Raw genomic sequence first — 15417 nt, 5'->3', positions numbered from 1 at the left:
TAGTATAACGGGGATGGAAAAGAAAATGTTTCACAAGTTTGAATTCATTCATGATAGTAGTTGTATGAGATACGGTGCCTGTTGCAGCAAAGGACTAGATCTCCTGGTTTAGAAGGCCCCCTAACATCCCATTTTTCTGTGCATTTTTCAGTTGACTCATTAATTTGGAAAAACAAATGCACAAGTACTTAAGTTGGTAAAAAATTTTGCTTTCTTAAGAAGATCCTGAAGACTTTCAGATATTTATGTGAGGGTATTTGAAGGAAGTTGTAATGTGTCTCCATCTAGTAATTAGAATTTAAATGATTTTGCAAGTGGATCTTAACTTGAAAGCAGAAGGAGTACTGAGTCCTCCCATTTTGAGAATGTGCTTCTAGAGGGATGACTCTCTCCTGACAATTACAGTTTAGATGACCCTATGCACATGCAAATTCCTGCCCTGGGGATGAATGTGTAATGGAGAATGATACGCATGACTCAGATCAGCATTTTCAGCACTGATCTCCCAGTTTTCAAAAGCGGCTGCCAGGAGGTGCTTGTGAGTCACCTACAAACACAAATCCAATCTAGCTCGGGGTAGACAGGGCAGGGATTGTCCCGGAAGATCCCAGTCCCTCTGTGCCAGATCCCTCTGACCTATGTTTTGGAGGCTATTCAAGCATCTCTTTCTGCAGGAGCAAGGCAGTTCCCCAAATAGCTGTGCTGGGAACCAGGCACATTTTCAGACGTTCAAGCTGGTGCTTTGTATTCTGTCCGGGTGCTGCTGCACCTTTTTTTACAGAGATGTGAGACCTAGGCCTCAGATTGGGTTTCCCAGTGGTTCATGTGCAGCTTTAGGAGGGAGGAGTGCATTGCGAGGAATATTCGCCATGTACAGCTCTGAACAGCTGTAAAATATGAAGATACCTTTTAGCTGTGTGTCTTTTTACAATGGTGATGTAGCCGCTCGTCAAATCATCTGTCACTAGCTTTAAGTGTTGTCAGACGTTTACAGGTTTCTCAGAAGATGTGTCATAATTACATGAATTTTAAAGTTTATTCTTATCCTAATTGGTTTGGTTAAATATGCTTTAAAACAAAAAGGCCCAGAAAGCTTAAAAATTATTACTTTCCTCAAAAAGATTGTGTCAGAGTGGTGTTTTATAATTACGTTTCTGTTACTTGCATGTATATTAAAACAAGCATTTGAGAGTTTGGCTTGGCCAAAAAAAGCTATATATCTTATGCATTTCCCTTATTTGCTTTCCATAATCTATTTAACTGTCTCCTTAAATTAAGTAAACAAAAATCTGTTGCCATTAGGACATAAGGGTGAAATTCTGGGTGGCTCATCAAATTAATAAATAAATATGGTCGCACTGCTCCCATTGTCTCAAGAAAAATCATTTAACTTCTTTGCTGCAGTTTTCCCATTTGCACAGTGTGGTTAATTGCTCCTCCTTCCTCTGGCTGTTGTACAGCTTGATTCATTAGTATTTTTGTAAAGTTGTGAGCCCCTCGGAAATACACATTGCATGGATACCACATGTTCTGTGCATGCAGAATAGCTCAAGTGAGCAGAGAAACCACTCTGAGACAGCACCAGCTGCCACGGGGCCCAGCTGCAGAGCTGCTGTGCCTGGCGTGTGGGTGAGCCTCGGCACGAGCACTGGGGAAGAAGGGTGGGAATAATGGGAGAACAGTCAGGAAAATGCAGACGGGAGAGACGGAGTATTGGTAAGCAATCAGAAGGCTACATGGTAGGTACCTTAAAACCTGAAATAATACACACAGCTGTTTGAAGAAGACATGTTGGGGAGATTTGATTGCTGATGGACAGCATTGCAAAGCTGTACGTAAAGTGCTGGAGGACTGATTCAGGAGTGATTTAGCATTTTGGGTAAAGTTTAGTCCATTAAGAGTATTGCTCCATGTGTAGCCTTCAAACTGTAAGAGAAGCACGGGACAGTGATGACGACTGAATTTGCAAGCCAGTTATCTGGCAGCCCAAATGTTCCACTGTTTGCTTTCAAAGTAGTATACCTTATCTGTTGTTTTCTTCCCCACAAGGTTTTAGAAGAGAATGGAGAACAAGTGCCCTGTTACTCTGTCATGGTGAGTTTACAAGAAGTTGGTGGAGCTGAAACTAAGAACTGGACTGTTCCCAGGAAGCTCAGTGAGTTTCAGAACCTACACCGGAAACTCAGTGAGGTACGAATCTCGGTTAGGGGAGGGAGAAGATGCAAATTGCTAAAATTTGTCAGAATGATGCTTGGAGAGAGGAAAACCAGATAAAAATTTAATATTGCCAGGTTTTATGCCAGGCTTTTGGCTTTCAGCCTTTTCTATCTGCATATTTCTGGCCTCTGCCAGATGCTTATAAAACTTGTTTATAATTTTTTTTTTTTTTTTCCTTAATAACAGATGTTTTACTGGACTAACCCAATGTCAAAATGGTATATGCTCTGCACTGTTCATGCAAGAGCCTGCTTTAAAAACTAGATTTTTGTCTCTGGTTTCCAGGGAGATATTAGAAAAGACAGCTTTTGGGGACAGAGAATGTTCCCTTCTACAGTGCTTTAACCTTTCTGTCTGATAAGGGATAAATAATGATGGTGGTGTGAAGGGACAGGTTTAGATGTGTCAGCCTGTAGTAGTGGGTAAGGGAAGGTGTTTTTCAAGGCGTGTGGAAGGGAGATGAGAGTACAAAGGAGTCTTTTCATTTCCGTTCTGAACCACCTGTGTTTTTCTGCACATGTATGTTAAGTGGGCTCTCTTTTCTCCTACACAGTGTTTTCCATCATTAAAGAAAGTTCAGTTGCCTTCCCTCAGCAAGCTGCCCTTCAAATCCATAGACCAGAAATTCATGGAGAAATCCAAGAACCAGCTTAATAACTTTCTGCAGGTAAGAAAACAAAGACAAAAACAACAGATGTCTAAACAGGAGAATTGAATCATGCCTCTGGAGTGGATGTTGTCTCTCTATTGACTAAAGAGAGAGCCTAGAACAAATAGGTCAGATGTAAGGTTTGATGCTATAAATGTCAAAGTTGTGTAAAATGCCTGAAGTTGAGATGAGTTTGGCTGATAATAAACATTCCTCTAGTGGTAAGTTAATTTAAACTTTGATTCATTAAGAAATAGTAAATAATGAATCCTGTAATTGCCACTTTTAACTACAATACTTCACAACAAATTTCTTACAGATTAGAACTTTTTTTATTTAAAAAGAAAGTTGTAAGATTAAAACCTTGAATCTTGCTAGTTCTAATGCTTTAGAACTAACTTCTTAAAGTATCTTTGAACTATCTTTGTGAGACATGGATTTTTTTTCTCACTCTACCTCTGAGCCATGTCTTAATCAGTTTTATTGGATGTCCTGACACATCTTGTTCCTTAACAAGAAATATTTAATTCATGTGTTGTTTCTGTCATTATTTTACTTTCATAGAAATTGCTCTCTGATGAAAGACTCTGCCAGAGTGAAGCACTTTACGCCTTCTTGAGCCCTTCCCCAGAGCACCTCAAAGTTATTGATGTGCAAGGGAAGAAGTCGTCTTTTTCACTCTCCTCATTTCTAGAACGACTTCCTGGTGATTTGTTTTCTCATCAGGAGGTAAGTGGTAGAAAAGTAATCTTCCCAAATTTAATTACTTATTCAAAGTAAGCAGGGAGAGCCATTAATGTAATGCATTTGCGTGGCAGGTAATATTGGAAGGCATTTCCAAAGGTCATTTTTAATTTACTCTAAGTGAACAAAGAGTCAGAAATAAGAGCTGTCTATGAATTTAAAATGTGTTTATTAATACAATAAGTTTTCTGCCCTTTGATAAATATATACAGCCAAATGTGTAACCTATCACAAATAAACAAATTACAGTCCATGTGGGATTGTTTATTTTTTATAGCAGAATTTCCCACTTTTTGTGCTTTTTGACATGTGTATTTCAGAGGGGTTTTGACAGGTAAAAATAATTCTCTTTTAGGAAGCTTCTCTTGGCAGGGAACAGTTGTGTGTCCTTAACTTCTGGACAACTTCTGAAGCAAAGCTAATTTTGACAAAGAATTTTGGCAAATGGTACAGGCTCACTGAGGGAATTTGCAAATACAGGCAGGAGCCCATGTGGGCAAACCAGTTTGAGAATTTGATACTAAGGGATAAAAAACCACTGTCTTTCAAAATTCAGTGAAGAATAGATTAGTGACTAAAATAGCTCATTGACTAAAATTGCCCACAATTCCATGGTGCTCTATTGTATGTGGTTCATGTTGCACATATGCAGCCTCCAAGGAGCTGTTTCTATTCCCTTTTTAGTTACACGTTATATGAAATAATTCTTTTCTTACATGCTGTAGTTGTCAAGCAGTGGATAGGCCTTCTGCAGGATAAATGGAGTCTGGGAAACTTACACAGTTCTAGTCTGTTAATAGGCAAAAAGGTGGTCTTGCATCTCTCAGGAATAAGAAGATTCTATATATTTTCATTTTGCCAAATTGCACTGTGTTTGCACCTAGATGTTGAATGCATATGTCTCATTTCAGAGTAATAAATATAAAGAAAGTTTGAGAAGGTGGTTTTACACTTTGATAGAAGTACTGCAATTCTAAAAACAAAAGCATGTTCACTAAAATGACTGTTAGGTAGAAGTAGCATAAAAGCATAGAAACATGAAGAATGAAGCTATTTGTATTTCACTATTTAATTGGAAAATATCCTCAAGAAAAAAGCCAGACTGCACGTATAATGTATTAATGTGTGTAGGAGGAGATAGTTAGGAAATACGAGAGAAGGAAAGGGAGTTTGTAATGACAGTGCATGAGAGAGGAGAGAGAACAAAGAAATGAAGCAGAAATGAAGCAACTGGTACTGAAACACTGAAGGAAGTAGAGCAAAAAATGCCCAGAGAGTGTGGCAACAGAGGACTCAGAACATAACTTCTTACTCAGTTTACATTTAATACTATTTCTTACTCGTTATTGTGGGACTAGGAGCTTAATTTTGGCTAGACTGTATTATGCCAGGCACTGTGCAAATGCAAAGACCATTCTGCTTCACATCCACCTTCCCTCTCCTCTCCCCTCCTTCCCTAAGCTTAAACATAAGATGAGACAACAGAACACAGACAGAGAGAGTATAGGAAACTGTTAGACCCTCTGAATCAGTATGGCAAATATTTGTCCTAGTTTAAAATAATGATAAAATTAAGTGGAGGGAGGGGAATTGTGAGGCGGTCTGCAGTCAGCTCTAATTTTTCTTGGACACCCTTGTCTTTCAGTGTGAGCTTTAATTCAGCTCAGTCTTGCCCAGTGATAGCATTTTGGATAATTTACTAAAGCAGTTAAACTAGGGTTAAATCATAAGGTACACAGTCATTAATGAAGTTAGTTGTGTTAAACTGCACATTACAAAGCTGCTATTTACTTTCTAAGTAAGAATTCCTAGTTTAGTTTGTATTTGGACTTAGTGGAAGAGAATGTTCTCATACAACTCTCTCTTTGCCTTTAACGTCTCACATTTTTCAAGTATGTGTTAGGACAACAATATTACCTCTTGAGTGCTGTTTTCAGGATTAGGTATTGCAGCAATTTCAGATCTCTTAAATATACAGCTCCCTGGACAGGGCTAGCTTTAGAACATATTTCCTAGCTCTCAAGACCAAAACCAAATCGGAGGAAAAAACACAGTTGATATCTAGAGGAAAGGCTTTTAGGTTTATGAAGTGTTAATGGGTAGAAAATGCACTTTGGTGTAAGAATGTACACTTCTCATTGCATTTTTTTTAAATTATAGGGGATTCACTGAACAGCAGAAAAATAGATCAGGGACCTTGGAGAGGTCATTGGGTTTACCCTTCTGCTCCAAGCAGACTCAACCGTACTGGCAAAATTCTTGGCACGTGTTTGTCTAACGTGTTTTTAAACCTCTGATAACTGATGTTCTCTAGCCAAGCAAGGGAGCGTATCCCAGTTCTCAGCTATCTTCATGGCTAGAAACCTTTTCCTACTGTCTAACCTAAATCTCCTGTCTGCGACAAACACAGAACAGTGTGGGTTAGGATCGTCTCAGTTATCAGGCATTACTACTTTCCTTTTGTCTTTTATTCTTTTATTTCTTAGACTGAGCAGCCCCAATTTCTCCTAGTTTTTGTTAGGTTATGTTTTATTTAGTTCTTATGGTTTTGCCTTGGGCTTACCAGATTATTCATATTTTTCTTGGAAATGTGGTGACTACACGATGGTCCCACTAGGTTTTCCTATTCCCATGTATGAAAATTATTTTTATATCTATTTGTGTATGTATGTCATACAAACAATGTTCGTGCTTAAACATCATGGTATTATACTTGCCTTTTCCACAGCAGTATGGCCCTGGGTTCTTCTCCTGTAGTCTTATCAATATCAATTGTTTCATTTCCTGCATTTACACAGTGAGTTATTGCTGCTTTGCATCTGTCTTTATCAAACTGCACCCTGTGGGCTCAACTACAAATTCAGTAAGCTCACCTGGAAATTCAGTAAGCTTATTTTCTGTTCTGTTGCCCAAGTGCTTATTGAAAATACGGAATGATGTCTACTATGAAAAATTAAATAAAACGTAATTTCTTGAATAATTAAAATAACGAGGGGCCAAGAAGCCTGTTGACCAGAGGAAGATGGTGAGCAGGACTGGAGTTTGCTCTAGACAGTGTCCCTGGAGAAAACTCTGTTCATCGTCAGTGAATTTGTGTGTTTGTGTGGTAAGACGGGTAATGATTTGTGGTTTCCTTGTGTGGCATTTCTTGTCAGCGTGGTGTGGCTTTTTGTTCCTTGCCCTCAGTCACAGCTTCGCTGATCACTAGCAGAAAGCTTTAAAAGCTGGGGACTCATCAAGCTGTGGAAGTCGGTAAACGGGAGTCTATGTGGACGTTTACAGTGCGCTTCAGTGCTGTGGGGTTTTTTTCTTTTGTTTTTCTGGTTACGAGGAGAGAAGCAGCATCTCGAGCAGCGCTAGAGAAAATGCCAAATGTGGCACAGGAAGTGAAGGGTACAGGATATGTAAGTGTTGGAATATGCAGCACTGGAGTTATTTATTTATAAACTACTATGCAGTGCCATGCCTGGAGAAGATTCAGGGACTGGAAATGTACCCGAAGTCTATGATGGGCCTTAGATGGGATTTGGAGAGCATGAGGAAGGAGTAAGACAAACTGATGTACAGCTGAGACACTGTAGAATACTCTCTGTATAGCAGGGTTCAAATGACAGGCACGGGATGACTGAGAGATTGTGACCGTAAGAATAAGGCCAAGAAAGACACCAAAATAATGCAAGAGAAATAGAGCCAGGAGAGCAGGTTTTCCAGACTAAGTGATGATGGGGGCGGGGAAGCTGTTTTAGATGATGGAATGATAGGGAAGAGAGGAAGGCAATGACCATTCCCGAACCAGAGACTGGTGTGTTGCACCAGCCTCAGTGGGGGTCAGGTCATCCTCACTGCGGCTTTGCTCTAAGCATAGGCAGGCAGAGGAAGATCCAGGAAAGCAAAGGGATGTGCTAGCTGCCACGAGTAACGGTAGGTGGTGTAATCCTGATGCTGAAGCAGATCTTCATGACACTGAGAAACAACCTGCTGTCTGCTCTTCATTCTTGAACAAATGATACCACCAAAACTGAGGTGGTTCCATCCATTCTTCTCTTGTGAGTCTATTCTGAATAACTCTACTCCCTTTGGTATCCTCAGGCTCAGGTCACTAAGTATCACTAAGTATCACCATACTATGTTTCTGCCTGGGAATGGTGCTTGTCTTTGCAGTGGCCAGTTCATCTTCCGCTGCCGGGTTTGGTTCCCGGCTTACTGCAAGGACAACTTGCTGGTGCCTGAAGCTGAGTGGCTTCAGCTGTGCAAGGCACTGTCTGCTCTCCAGGGCAGCCAGCTACCTGCTTCTCCCTGTGCAATAACCAGATTCTCCCCCTTTCTTCCTAGCTGTGTGTGTTGCAAACAAGTCCAGCTGGCTAGCTCCCCATCCTGGACGTCCTTCATGGGTATTGTGTCAGGGGAGGCTTTGCAATCACAAACACCTCTGAGTGCCATCTCCTCCTTGCAGCTCTCACCTGCTTCCTAGCAATGCATGGCTCCCATATCACCTGCTTTCCCTTGTCCAGCAAGTCTTGGCAGGGCAATATAGGCAGGGGACCCTGCAAATCTGGGCAGATCCATGCAGCATTAAGGTGCTTACTGGGGCAAGGTTGCAGGCAGAAGATCTAGCAGTGGTGATGACTCCAGCAGTGCAGAGTGTCCACATCACTCTTGTCTGGTGGGAAGTGCAATCCCTTTTCAAAATCCCTGGTGAGGTTCCTGTTTGCCAGATCCTGCCAGCAGCAGAGTCGGTGGCTCCAACGCCCTTTCTTGAGGGGGCTGCCTGTGCTCCTTCCCGAGAGCATGGGAACAGTAAATCCATTCTGGAAGAAGGATGGGAAACTGCAGTGCATACCCATGTTGTGTCTCTCTTCCTAGGAAGAAACGGAAGAGGATAGTGACCTGTCAGACTACGGAGAGGAGGTGGATGGGAAAAGGGACTCTCTTGCTGAACCATGTTTCATGCTGATTGGAGAGATTTTTGAGCTGCGAGGAAGTAAGCTGTAAACCTGCTTATTTGCTAGTGGAATCTGTTGGCCAAGAAATCTGGGGCACTGTAATTCATATTTTTCTGCTGTTTCAATAAGTGGAAATGTTCTTGCAATCTATATAGGCAGTTTGTTTGGAACAGAGCTGTTCTTCAGTAGTTCATAACTTTGGTGCTTTCATTCAAAAGTGACGTTCCAATATAACATGGCAGTAAAAATGTAACTGGTAGGGGAGAGCATTTGCACTCAATATTCTTACATTTTTCATTTAAAAAAAAATTCTGGAAAAAAAAGAAAAGTGCAAAAGCATGTTTTTTGTAAATAGGCTGCATGCTAGAATGTATGAATTATGAGGAAGGAAAGATGGCTTTATTACAGAACATTTCACTGACAAAGCAACATAATTTTAAGGTCCATTTTAAGTGTATTATGTATGCATTTTAGTTCTACAATTTGTGTAGTGGAAAAAGTGCTAGAATTGTGGCATCTTTCAGTGCCAGATTTTTTTTTTTCCTCCTTTACATAACTGAATGATGGTAATAAAGAAAACTACTTTTGTTTCTATTTGAATGTGCAGCCACACTTGATGCTCTATAAAATTATTCACAGGGTGACTATTACAAAATGCAGCACCTTCCAAAAATGGCAGATGTATCTTCCAAATATAGACTTTCTTGTGCTGATGGTGAACAGCATGAAAGAAAGATTAACCAGTAATTACTAGGAATCACTCACATTTGTTTCCTTTATTTGTAATGAAAAGCTAACTGCTTGGTTTATTTGAGTGAAGATGTTTTCAGAATTTTAATGATGCTGCTGTATGTACAACATTATACTAGTAGGATGAAAAGGGTGTGAATTTTGAGGGGTTTTCTTTTTTCTAGTAGAAGAAGGGTTTTGTGTAGTTGTATGGCTCTCAATAAAATTGAAATATTCTTAAACGTAAAAGTTTAGAGTATAAATTACAAATGCATATTACGGCTATGTTTATGTAATCTGCAAGACTTAAAAACCATATAGCAGTACAGGGAACGCAGTCAAGAAAAATGAGACCCATGTACAATTAGTGAAATCTTATAAAGGATTGTAACAGATATGTTTACTGTAGGGGTGGGTTGGTTTTTTCGGGGGAGGGGACGGGGGGGAAAGTGTTTGGACATGATCATGGGTTCCCTAATGTTATTAACCTCTTGATCTTTATTTTCTGTCATTTTTCATTGTTCTAGTGTTCAAATGGGTCAGAAAAACATTAATTGCACTAGTACAAGTCACTTTTGGAAGAACTATCAACAAGTAAGTAGCTGTTGCTTTAAATGAACCTGCATTGTTGTTCTGTGAAAAAAAGGCTGAGAGCAGAATTGTTTTAAAAAAAAAAAAATAAATCTGGACGTTCTGTTGTATATGATAATCTGCATTTGTTTTCCACAGCTCAATTTGCAAATATGTTATGTTGATTAGAGAAGACACAGATATGTGAATTATCTTTTTCCTTATTTTTTCCCCTACACAGGGCTTTGGTTTTGGAAGAACACAATATTTCATGGGATTTCATTATGTGTATATGTATTTTTTTATATATATATATAAAAAAGTATTTATAAAATATATATATAATATCTATAAATAGTATATATAATATATATAAAATATATATATTGATAAATATATTTTCTTGGTTTTTTTATACATATATATACACACATATTAAAAAAATGACTTGGTATCCTGTTTTTCTGAATGGCCTGGCTCTGAATGGCTTTTATTAGTTTGTGCTTTACCTTACAGTCCCATGAAGATTTTTGCCAGATCTGAAACTAGATTTCCATTTTAAGTAATTCCTTTCAAATCAAATTACATATTTCTCTAAAGCGACTGAAATAATATTTATATATGATGAGAAGCATTAATTTTATAACATGAAACCAGTACACGTGTAACAGTGATGTGTTTTCATGAAGGTATTTTTCTGTATCATTTGAAGACGTGTCTGCCAAGTGAGGCCTGGACAAGGCTATGAAGGAAACGTGCATGTCTGTACGCACCTTTCATGTGGAAAGCTGTATCATTGGTCAGAAAAAATTTGGAAAAGTATTCCTTTTCTTGTCAGATACAAAGGCCTACAGTAAAACTTGATTCAGTAGAGCGGGTGATTGATACAAACACTTTTCCCATGACTCTTCGATCAGTACTGATGTCTTGTGCATGATGGTGTTTTTCTTATGAAAGTCTGTGAATCTGTGATTTCTGTAGCACGTTCACATAGGCAAAGGGCCACTGAGAATCTGATGAAATGCGTTATTTTGCTTTGGTGTAGCAGGTAAGTGTCACAGCCAGCCCAGAAATCTACCAGCAGAACAGGCTGTTCCTTCGTCCAGTCAGTGACTAAATTTGCACATACCAGCATGGCTTTTAAAACCTCTCACGTATGTTATGTAGAGGTAAATTGGACAAGAAGTGATGGAAAGTCACACAGTTGACTTTGGTGAACTGATGGTCTCTGACAGTATCCATTTGCTGAGTTTTAAATTGATTAGTTCATTTGTTCACACACTGATAACTAGCATGAAAGACACTCGAGAGGGGACAGAGAGAGTGTGTGTGTGAGCACAGCATGCATGCAAAGTTGCTATATAGCTTTTTACATGTTGGTTGAATTTTTACATTTATTGATTTTAAGGGTTTCGGCTGTACTGTGGCACAGTTAGGCAGTACTGCCTGGAGCCTCAGACTGTGCTGAAGGCTACAGTGAGCCACTGGAGGAGGCTGCTATCTCCATTTGTAATGCCTTCACTAATGTGCTGTTGGTGCCTGTGAGGGAACTTACTGCGCTTTTATCAAAACTTCATCTGTTTTTATCCCACCAGGCACATCTGTGCATGCAACTAGTTTGGAGTTTGCTACAATTAGTTAGCTGATTTTTATGTCTTTACCCAGTGGAGCCTTTGTACTGCCCATCCTCGAAATATATACACATTTCAGTGTAGTACTTGTAATTTGTAATATATGTTTGTGGATTACATTGAAATGTGGCCTTCTTCACATCTCAGTCAGGTATCTGGAGTGACCTAGATCCTAGAGCACCCAGAGCTGAATACGACTTGCTGTGATGCTGGTGAAATCAGCTCAGATAAATCGGGATAATTACATGAAAATGAGCATCGCTTCCACACTTTCAGGAGTAAAAAGAATAAACCTGCATAAAACGTGAAAGACCAGCTCTGATGTGCTCCTTTCTACACTTCTTTACAGGCAAATCCGTGACACTGTACACTGGATGTTCAGTGAACCAATGCTTGTTTACTACATCGGTGTGTTTCGAGATGCTTTTTGGCCAAATGGAAAGTTAGCACCGCCACCGAGAGCCAAAAGCGATGCACAAAAGCAAGAGACAAAACAGAGAGCACAGCAAAAACTACTTGAAAACATTCCAGGTGAGATCACTTTCATTCTGCTTAATCACAGATTTAATAACTAGTAAGGAAACTGGTTAATCAAATACTGTTCTGCTGCATGTTAGATTTTTCCTGTAGAGTTGTAAATTATGGTTATTTGCATAAGTAAGGATAATTTTGGCCTTACTCTTTGCCTCTCCTGTCTATCTGGTAAAGGGCATGGATTCAGGTATTACTGGTGGATGCAAAATCCAGTATCACTGTACTTCTGTCTGTGTGTAATATTCATCAAGGAACCTAAGTGAAGTCAAGACTCTCTGCTAGTTCTCTGTGAGCAAGTACCAGGTGGTTCTGCTACCTGGAACTACTTGACAAATACGGAGAGTGGCACCACTCCAATTACTTCTTCCTCTTACAGTTCAAAATTGAAGAGGGAGGCCTACCCGTGCTGTCAGTGTTGTGTGTTGCTGTCTATTTCTGATAAGAGGTTTCAGGGCACTGAATGTTAGAGGGACTTGCAGCCTGGACAGAAGCATCCCAGATTGAGTGGGGCTTCCAGTACTTTCCTTTGCCTGCCCTTACACCCCAAGGCCAGGCAGCTTCCTCTTCAGCACGCGCGTTTCTGGGGCACCGTTCTGAGTCGCTCCGTCCCGTCCCATTCACAGGACAGGGAGTCCAGTTACATAATTCTGACTCTTCAGAGATCACGTAAACCCAAAGGCACCTAACTGGGAAGAACCAAAATTCATTCCCTTTAGCCCTTGGAAATGCACTTAAACATAGCTTGAATGCTTTTTATCTCCCCTCCATCTAAATAGAATGTACTTTAATGAGCTATTTTATGGCTTCACTGAGATATCTCATATACTCACTTGCATTAGGTTGTTTAATCAACTTTTACTGAAAAAATAGCAGCAGGTATACATGCAAGATATTCATCATTTGATGTGTAAACAACCATCCATTTACTCTCTATGTATATACTCACCTACTTACCTAGAATAGCCTTCCATAGTTGGTTTGTGGTTTTGGTTTTTTTGTGTCTGAGTTTGGAGAGATATGTCAGGACATAGCTGAATGCACCTTAAATTAATGATCAAGCATTGGATCATTATTTATTCTCTAATTTAATCCAAAATGTAAATAATTGGCTTACAATTCTCTTATCTGCTTACTTGGGGAAGTATTTTCTGTGAAGACTGAGAGGCAATTGAAGTGCTAAATCTGTTTTAACTGTCGTAGGAATTCTGTCTTTGTGGCTGAAGGTGTATTTAAGTGAATGGTTTAATAATGGTTTAATAGTAAGACCAGTTGTTCTCTGGGTACCCAACCCCCTGAGCTGGAAGACAGGGATGGGGAGCAGAATGAAGCCCCCATAATCCAAGGGGAAATGGTTAGCGACCTGCTACATCACTTAGACACACCCAGGTTTATGGAGCCGGATGGGATCCACCCGAGGGTACTGAGGGAGCCGGCGAAAGTGCTCACCAAGCCACTCCATCATTTATCAGCAGTCCTGGCTAACCGGGGAGGTCCCAGTTGATGCCCATCTACAAGAAGGGCTGGAAGGAGGATCCGGCCTACAGGCCTATCAGTCTCACCTTGGTGCCAGGGAAGGTTATGGAGCAGATCATATTGAGTGCCATCATGTGGCATGTACAGGACAACCAGGTGATCAGGCCCAGCCAGTGTGGATTTATGAAGGCAGGTCCTGCTTGACCAACCTGATCTGCTTCTATGACAAGGTGACCCGCTTAGTGGATGAGGGAAAGGCTGTGGATATTGTCTATCTAGACTTTAATAAAGCCTTTGACACCGTTTCCCACAGCATTCTCCTGGAGAAAAGGGCTGCTCATGGCTTGGACGGGCGTACTCTTTGCTGAGTGAAAAACTGGCTGGACGGCCGAGCCCAGAGAGTTGTGGTCAACGGAGTTAAATCCAGTTGGCGGCCGGTCACGAGCGGTGTTCCCCAGGGCTCAGTACTGGGGCCGGTCCTGTTCAATATCTTTATCAATGATCTGGACGAGGGGATCGAGTGCTCCCTCAGTAAGTTTGCAGACGACACCAAGCTGGGCGGGAGTGTTGATCTGCTGGAGGGTAGGAAGGCTCTGCAGAGGGACCTGGACAGGCTGGATCGATGGGCTGAGGCCAACTGTATGAGGTTCAACAAGGCCAAGTGCCAGGTCCTGCACTTTGGCCACAACAACCCCATGCAACGCTACAGGCTTGGGGAAGAGTGGCTGGAAAGCTGCCTGGAGGAAAAGGACCTGGGGGTGCTGGTTGACAGCCGGCTGAACATGAGCCGGCAGTGTGCCCAGGTGGCCAAGAAGGCCAATGGCATCCTGGCCTGTATCAGAAACAGTGTGGCCAGCAGGAGCAGGGAGGTGATCGTGCCCCTGTACTCGGCACTGGTGAGGCCGCACCTCGAATACTGTGTTCAGTTTTGGGCCCCTCACTACAAGAAGGACATGGAGGTGCTGGAGCGTGTCCAGAGAAGGGCAACGAAGCTGGTGAAGGGCCTGGAGCACAAGTCTTGTGAGGAGCGGCTGAGGGAACTGGGACTGTTTAGTCTGGAGAAGAGGAAGCTCAGGGGACACCTTATCGCTCTCTACAACTACCCAGAAGGAGCTTGTAGCGAGGTGGGTGTTGGTCTCTTCTCCCAAGAAACTAGTGATAGGACGAGAGGAAATGGCCTCAAGTTGCGCCCGGGGAGGTTTAGATTGGATATTAGGAAAAATGTCTTCACTGAAAGGGTTGTCAAGCATTGGAACAGGCTGCCCAGGGAAGTGGTGGAGTCACCACCCCTGGAAGTATTTAAAAGACGTGTAGATGTGGTGCTTAGGGACATGGTTTAGTGGTGGCCTTGGCAGTGCTAGGTTAACGGTTGGACTCAATGATCTTAGAGGTCTTTTCCAACCTAAACAATTCTATGATTCTATAATGTATGAGGTTAGACTGCACTCTGCGAAGTGAACTACCTAAAAGACATACTATGTATCATGTTAAAACACTTAAAATGTTGTCATTGAGATGCATACAGTATTATTTAGCTTGGGTAACTTGAGAATAAGGGTGTCTTTTCAACCTGTGACCTAAGTTACCTGTGTGTTTTTAAAAGGTGAGTGAATGGGTACTATGTATTTTGTAACCAAGGGCCATGAAGTGCAGCGTCTTTGTTTCCCCTCCTTTGTGGGTAGTAGTGTTAGCTGGAGGTTTTGCCTAGCATGAGTGAAACAATATAAGCTGAAGTAACATTTGTTGCAGATACTCTGCAGAGTCTGGTTGGACAACAAAATGCCCGCCACGGTGTAGTGAAAGTGTTCAATGCGTTGCAAGAAAGAAAGGCTAACAAGCATCTACTCTATGTGAGTAACCAGAAAAGTAGCCTTTTAACTTTATAATCCTGTTAATTGCTGAGCTCTGCTCACTCAGTATTAAAGCC

General features: G+C 41.1%; 1 protein-coding gene across 4 annotated transcripts in view; it reads left to right on the top strand.

The window, feature by feature from the left end:
• Positions 1-15417, top strand: part of SNX25 (sorting nexin 25) — an 89974-nt gene that overhangs the window by 72757 nt on the left and 1800 nt on the right. For 2 of the 4 annotated variants that reach the window (XM_075149235.1, XM_075149236.1), the window contains exons 12-18: positions 2050-2190; positions 2771-2884; positions 3431-3595; positions 8474-8591; positions 9810-9876; positions 11833-12014; positions 15240-15340. In XM_075149235.1, the coding sequence (XP_075005336.1) occupies positions 2050-2190; positions 2771-2884; positions 3431-3595; positions 8474-8591; positions 9810-9876; positions 11833-12014; positions 15240-15340 (888 nt within the window). Of the gene's footprint in view, positions 1-2049; positions 2191-2770; positions 2885-3430; positions 3603-6611; positions 6692-8473; positions 8592-9809; positions 9877-11832; positions 12015-15239; positions 15341-15417 lie in introns of those variants that run through there. The other 2 variants (XR_012673502.1, XM_075149237.1) reach the window with 2 other exon arrangements.

Source organism: Calonectris borealis, chromosome 4, assembly GCF_964195595.1.
Source record: "Calonectris borealis chromosome 4, bCalBor7.hap1.2, whole genome shotgun sequence".
NCBI classification, from domain to species: Eukaryota; Metazoa; Chordata; class Aves; order Procellariiformes; family Procellariidae; genus Calonectris; species Calonectris borealis.
The sequence above is the reverse complement of the archived record's forward strand: the minus strand, read 5'-3'. Positions and strand labels throughout refer to the sequence as shown.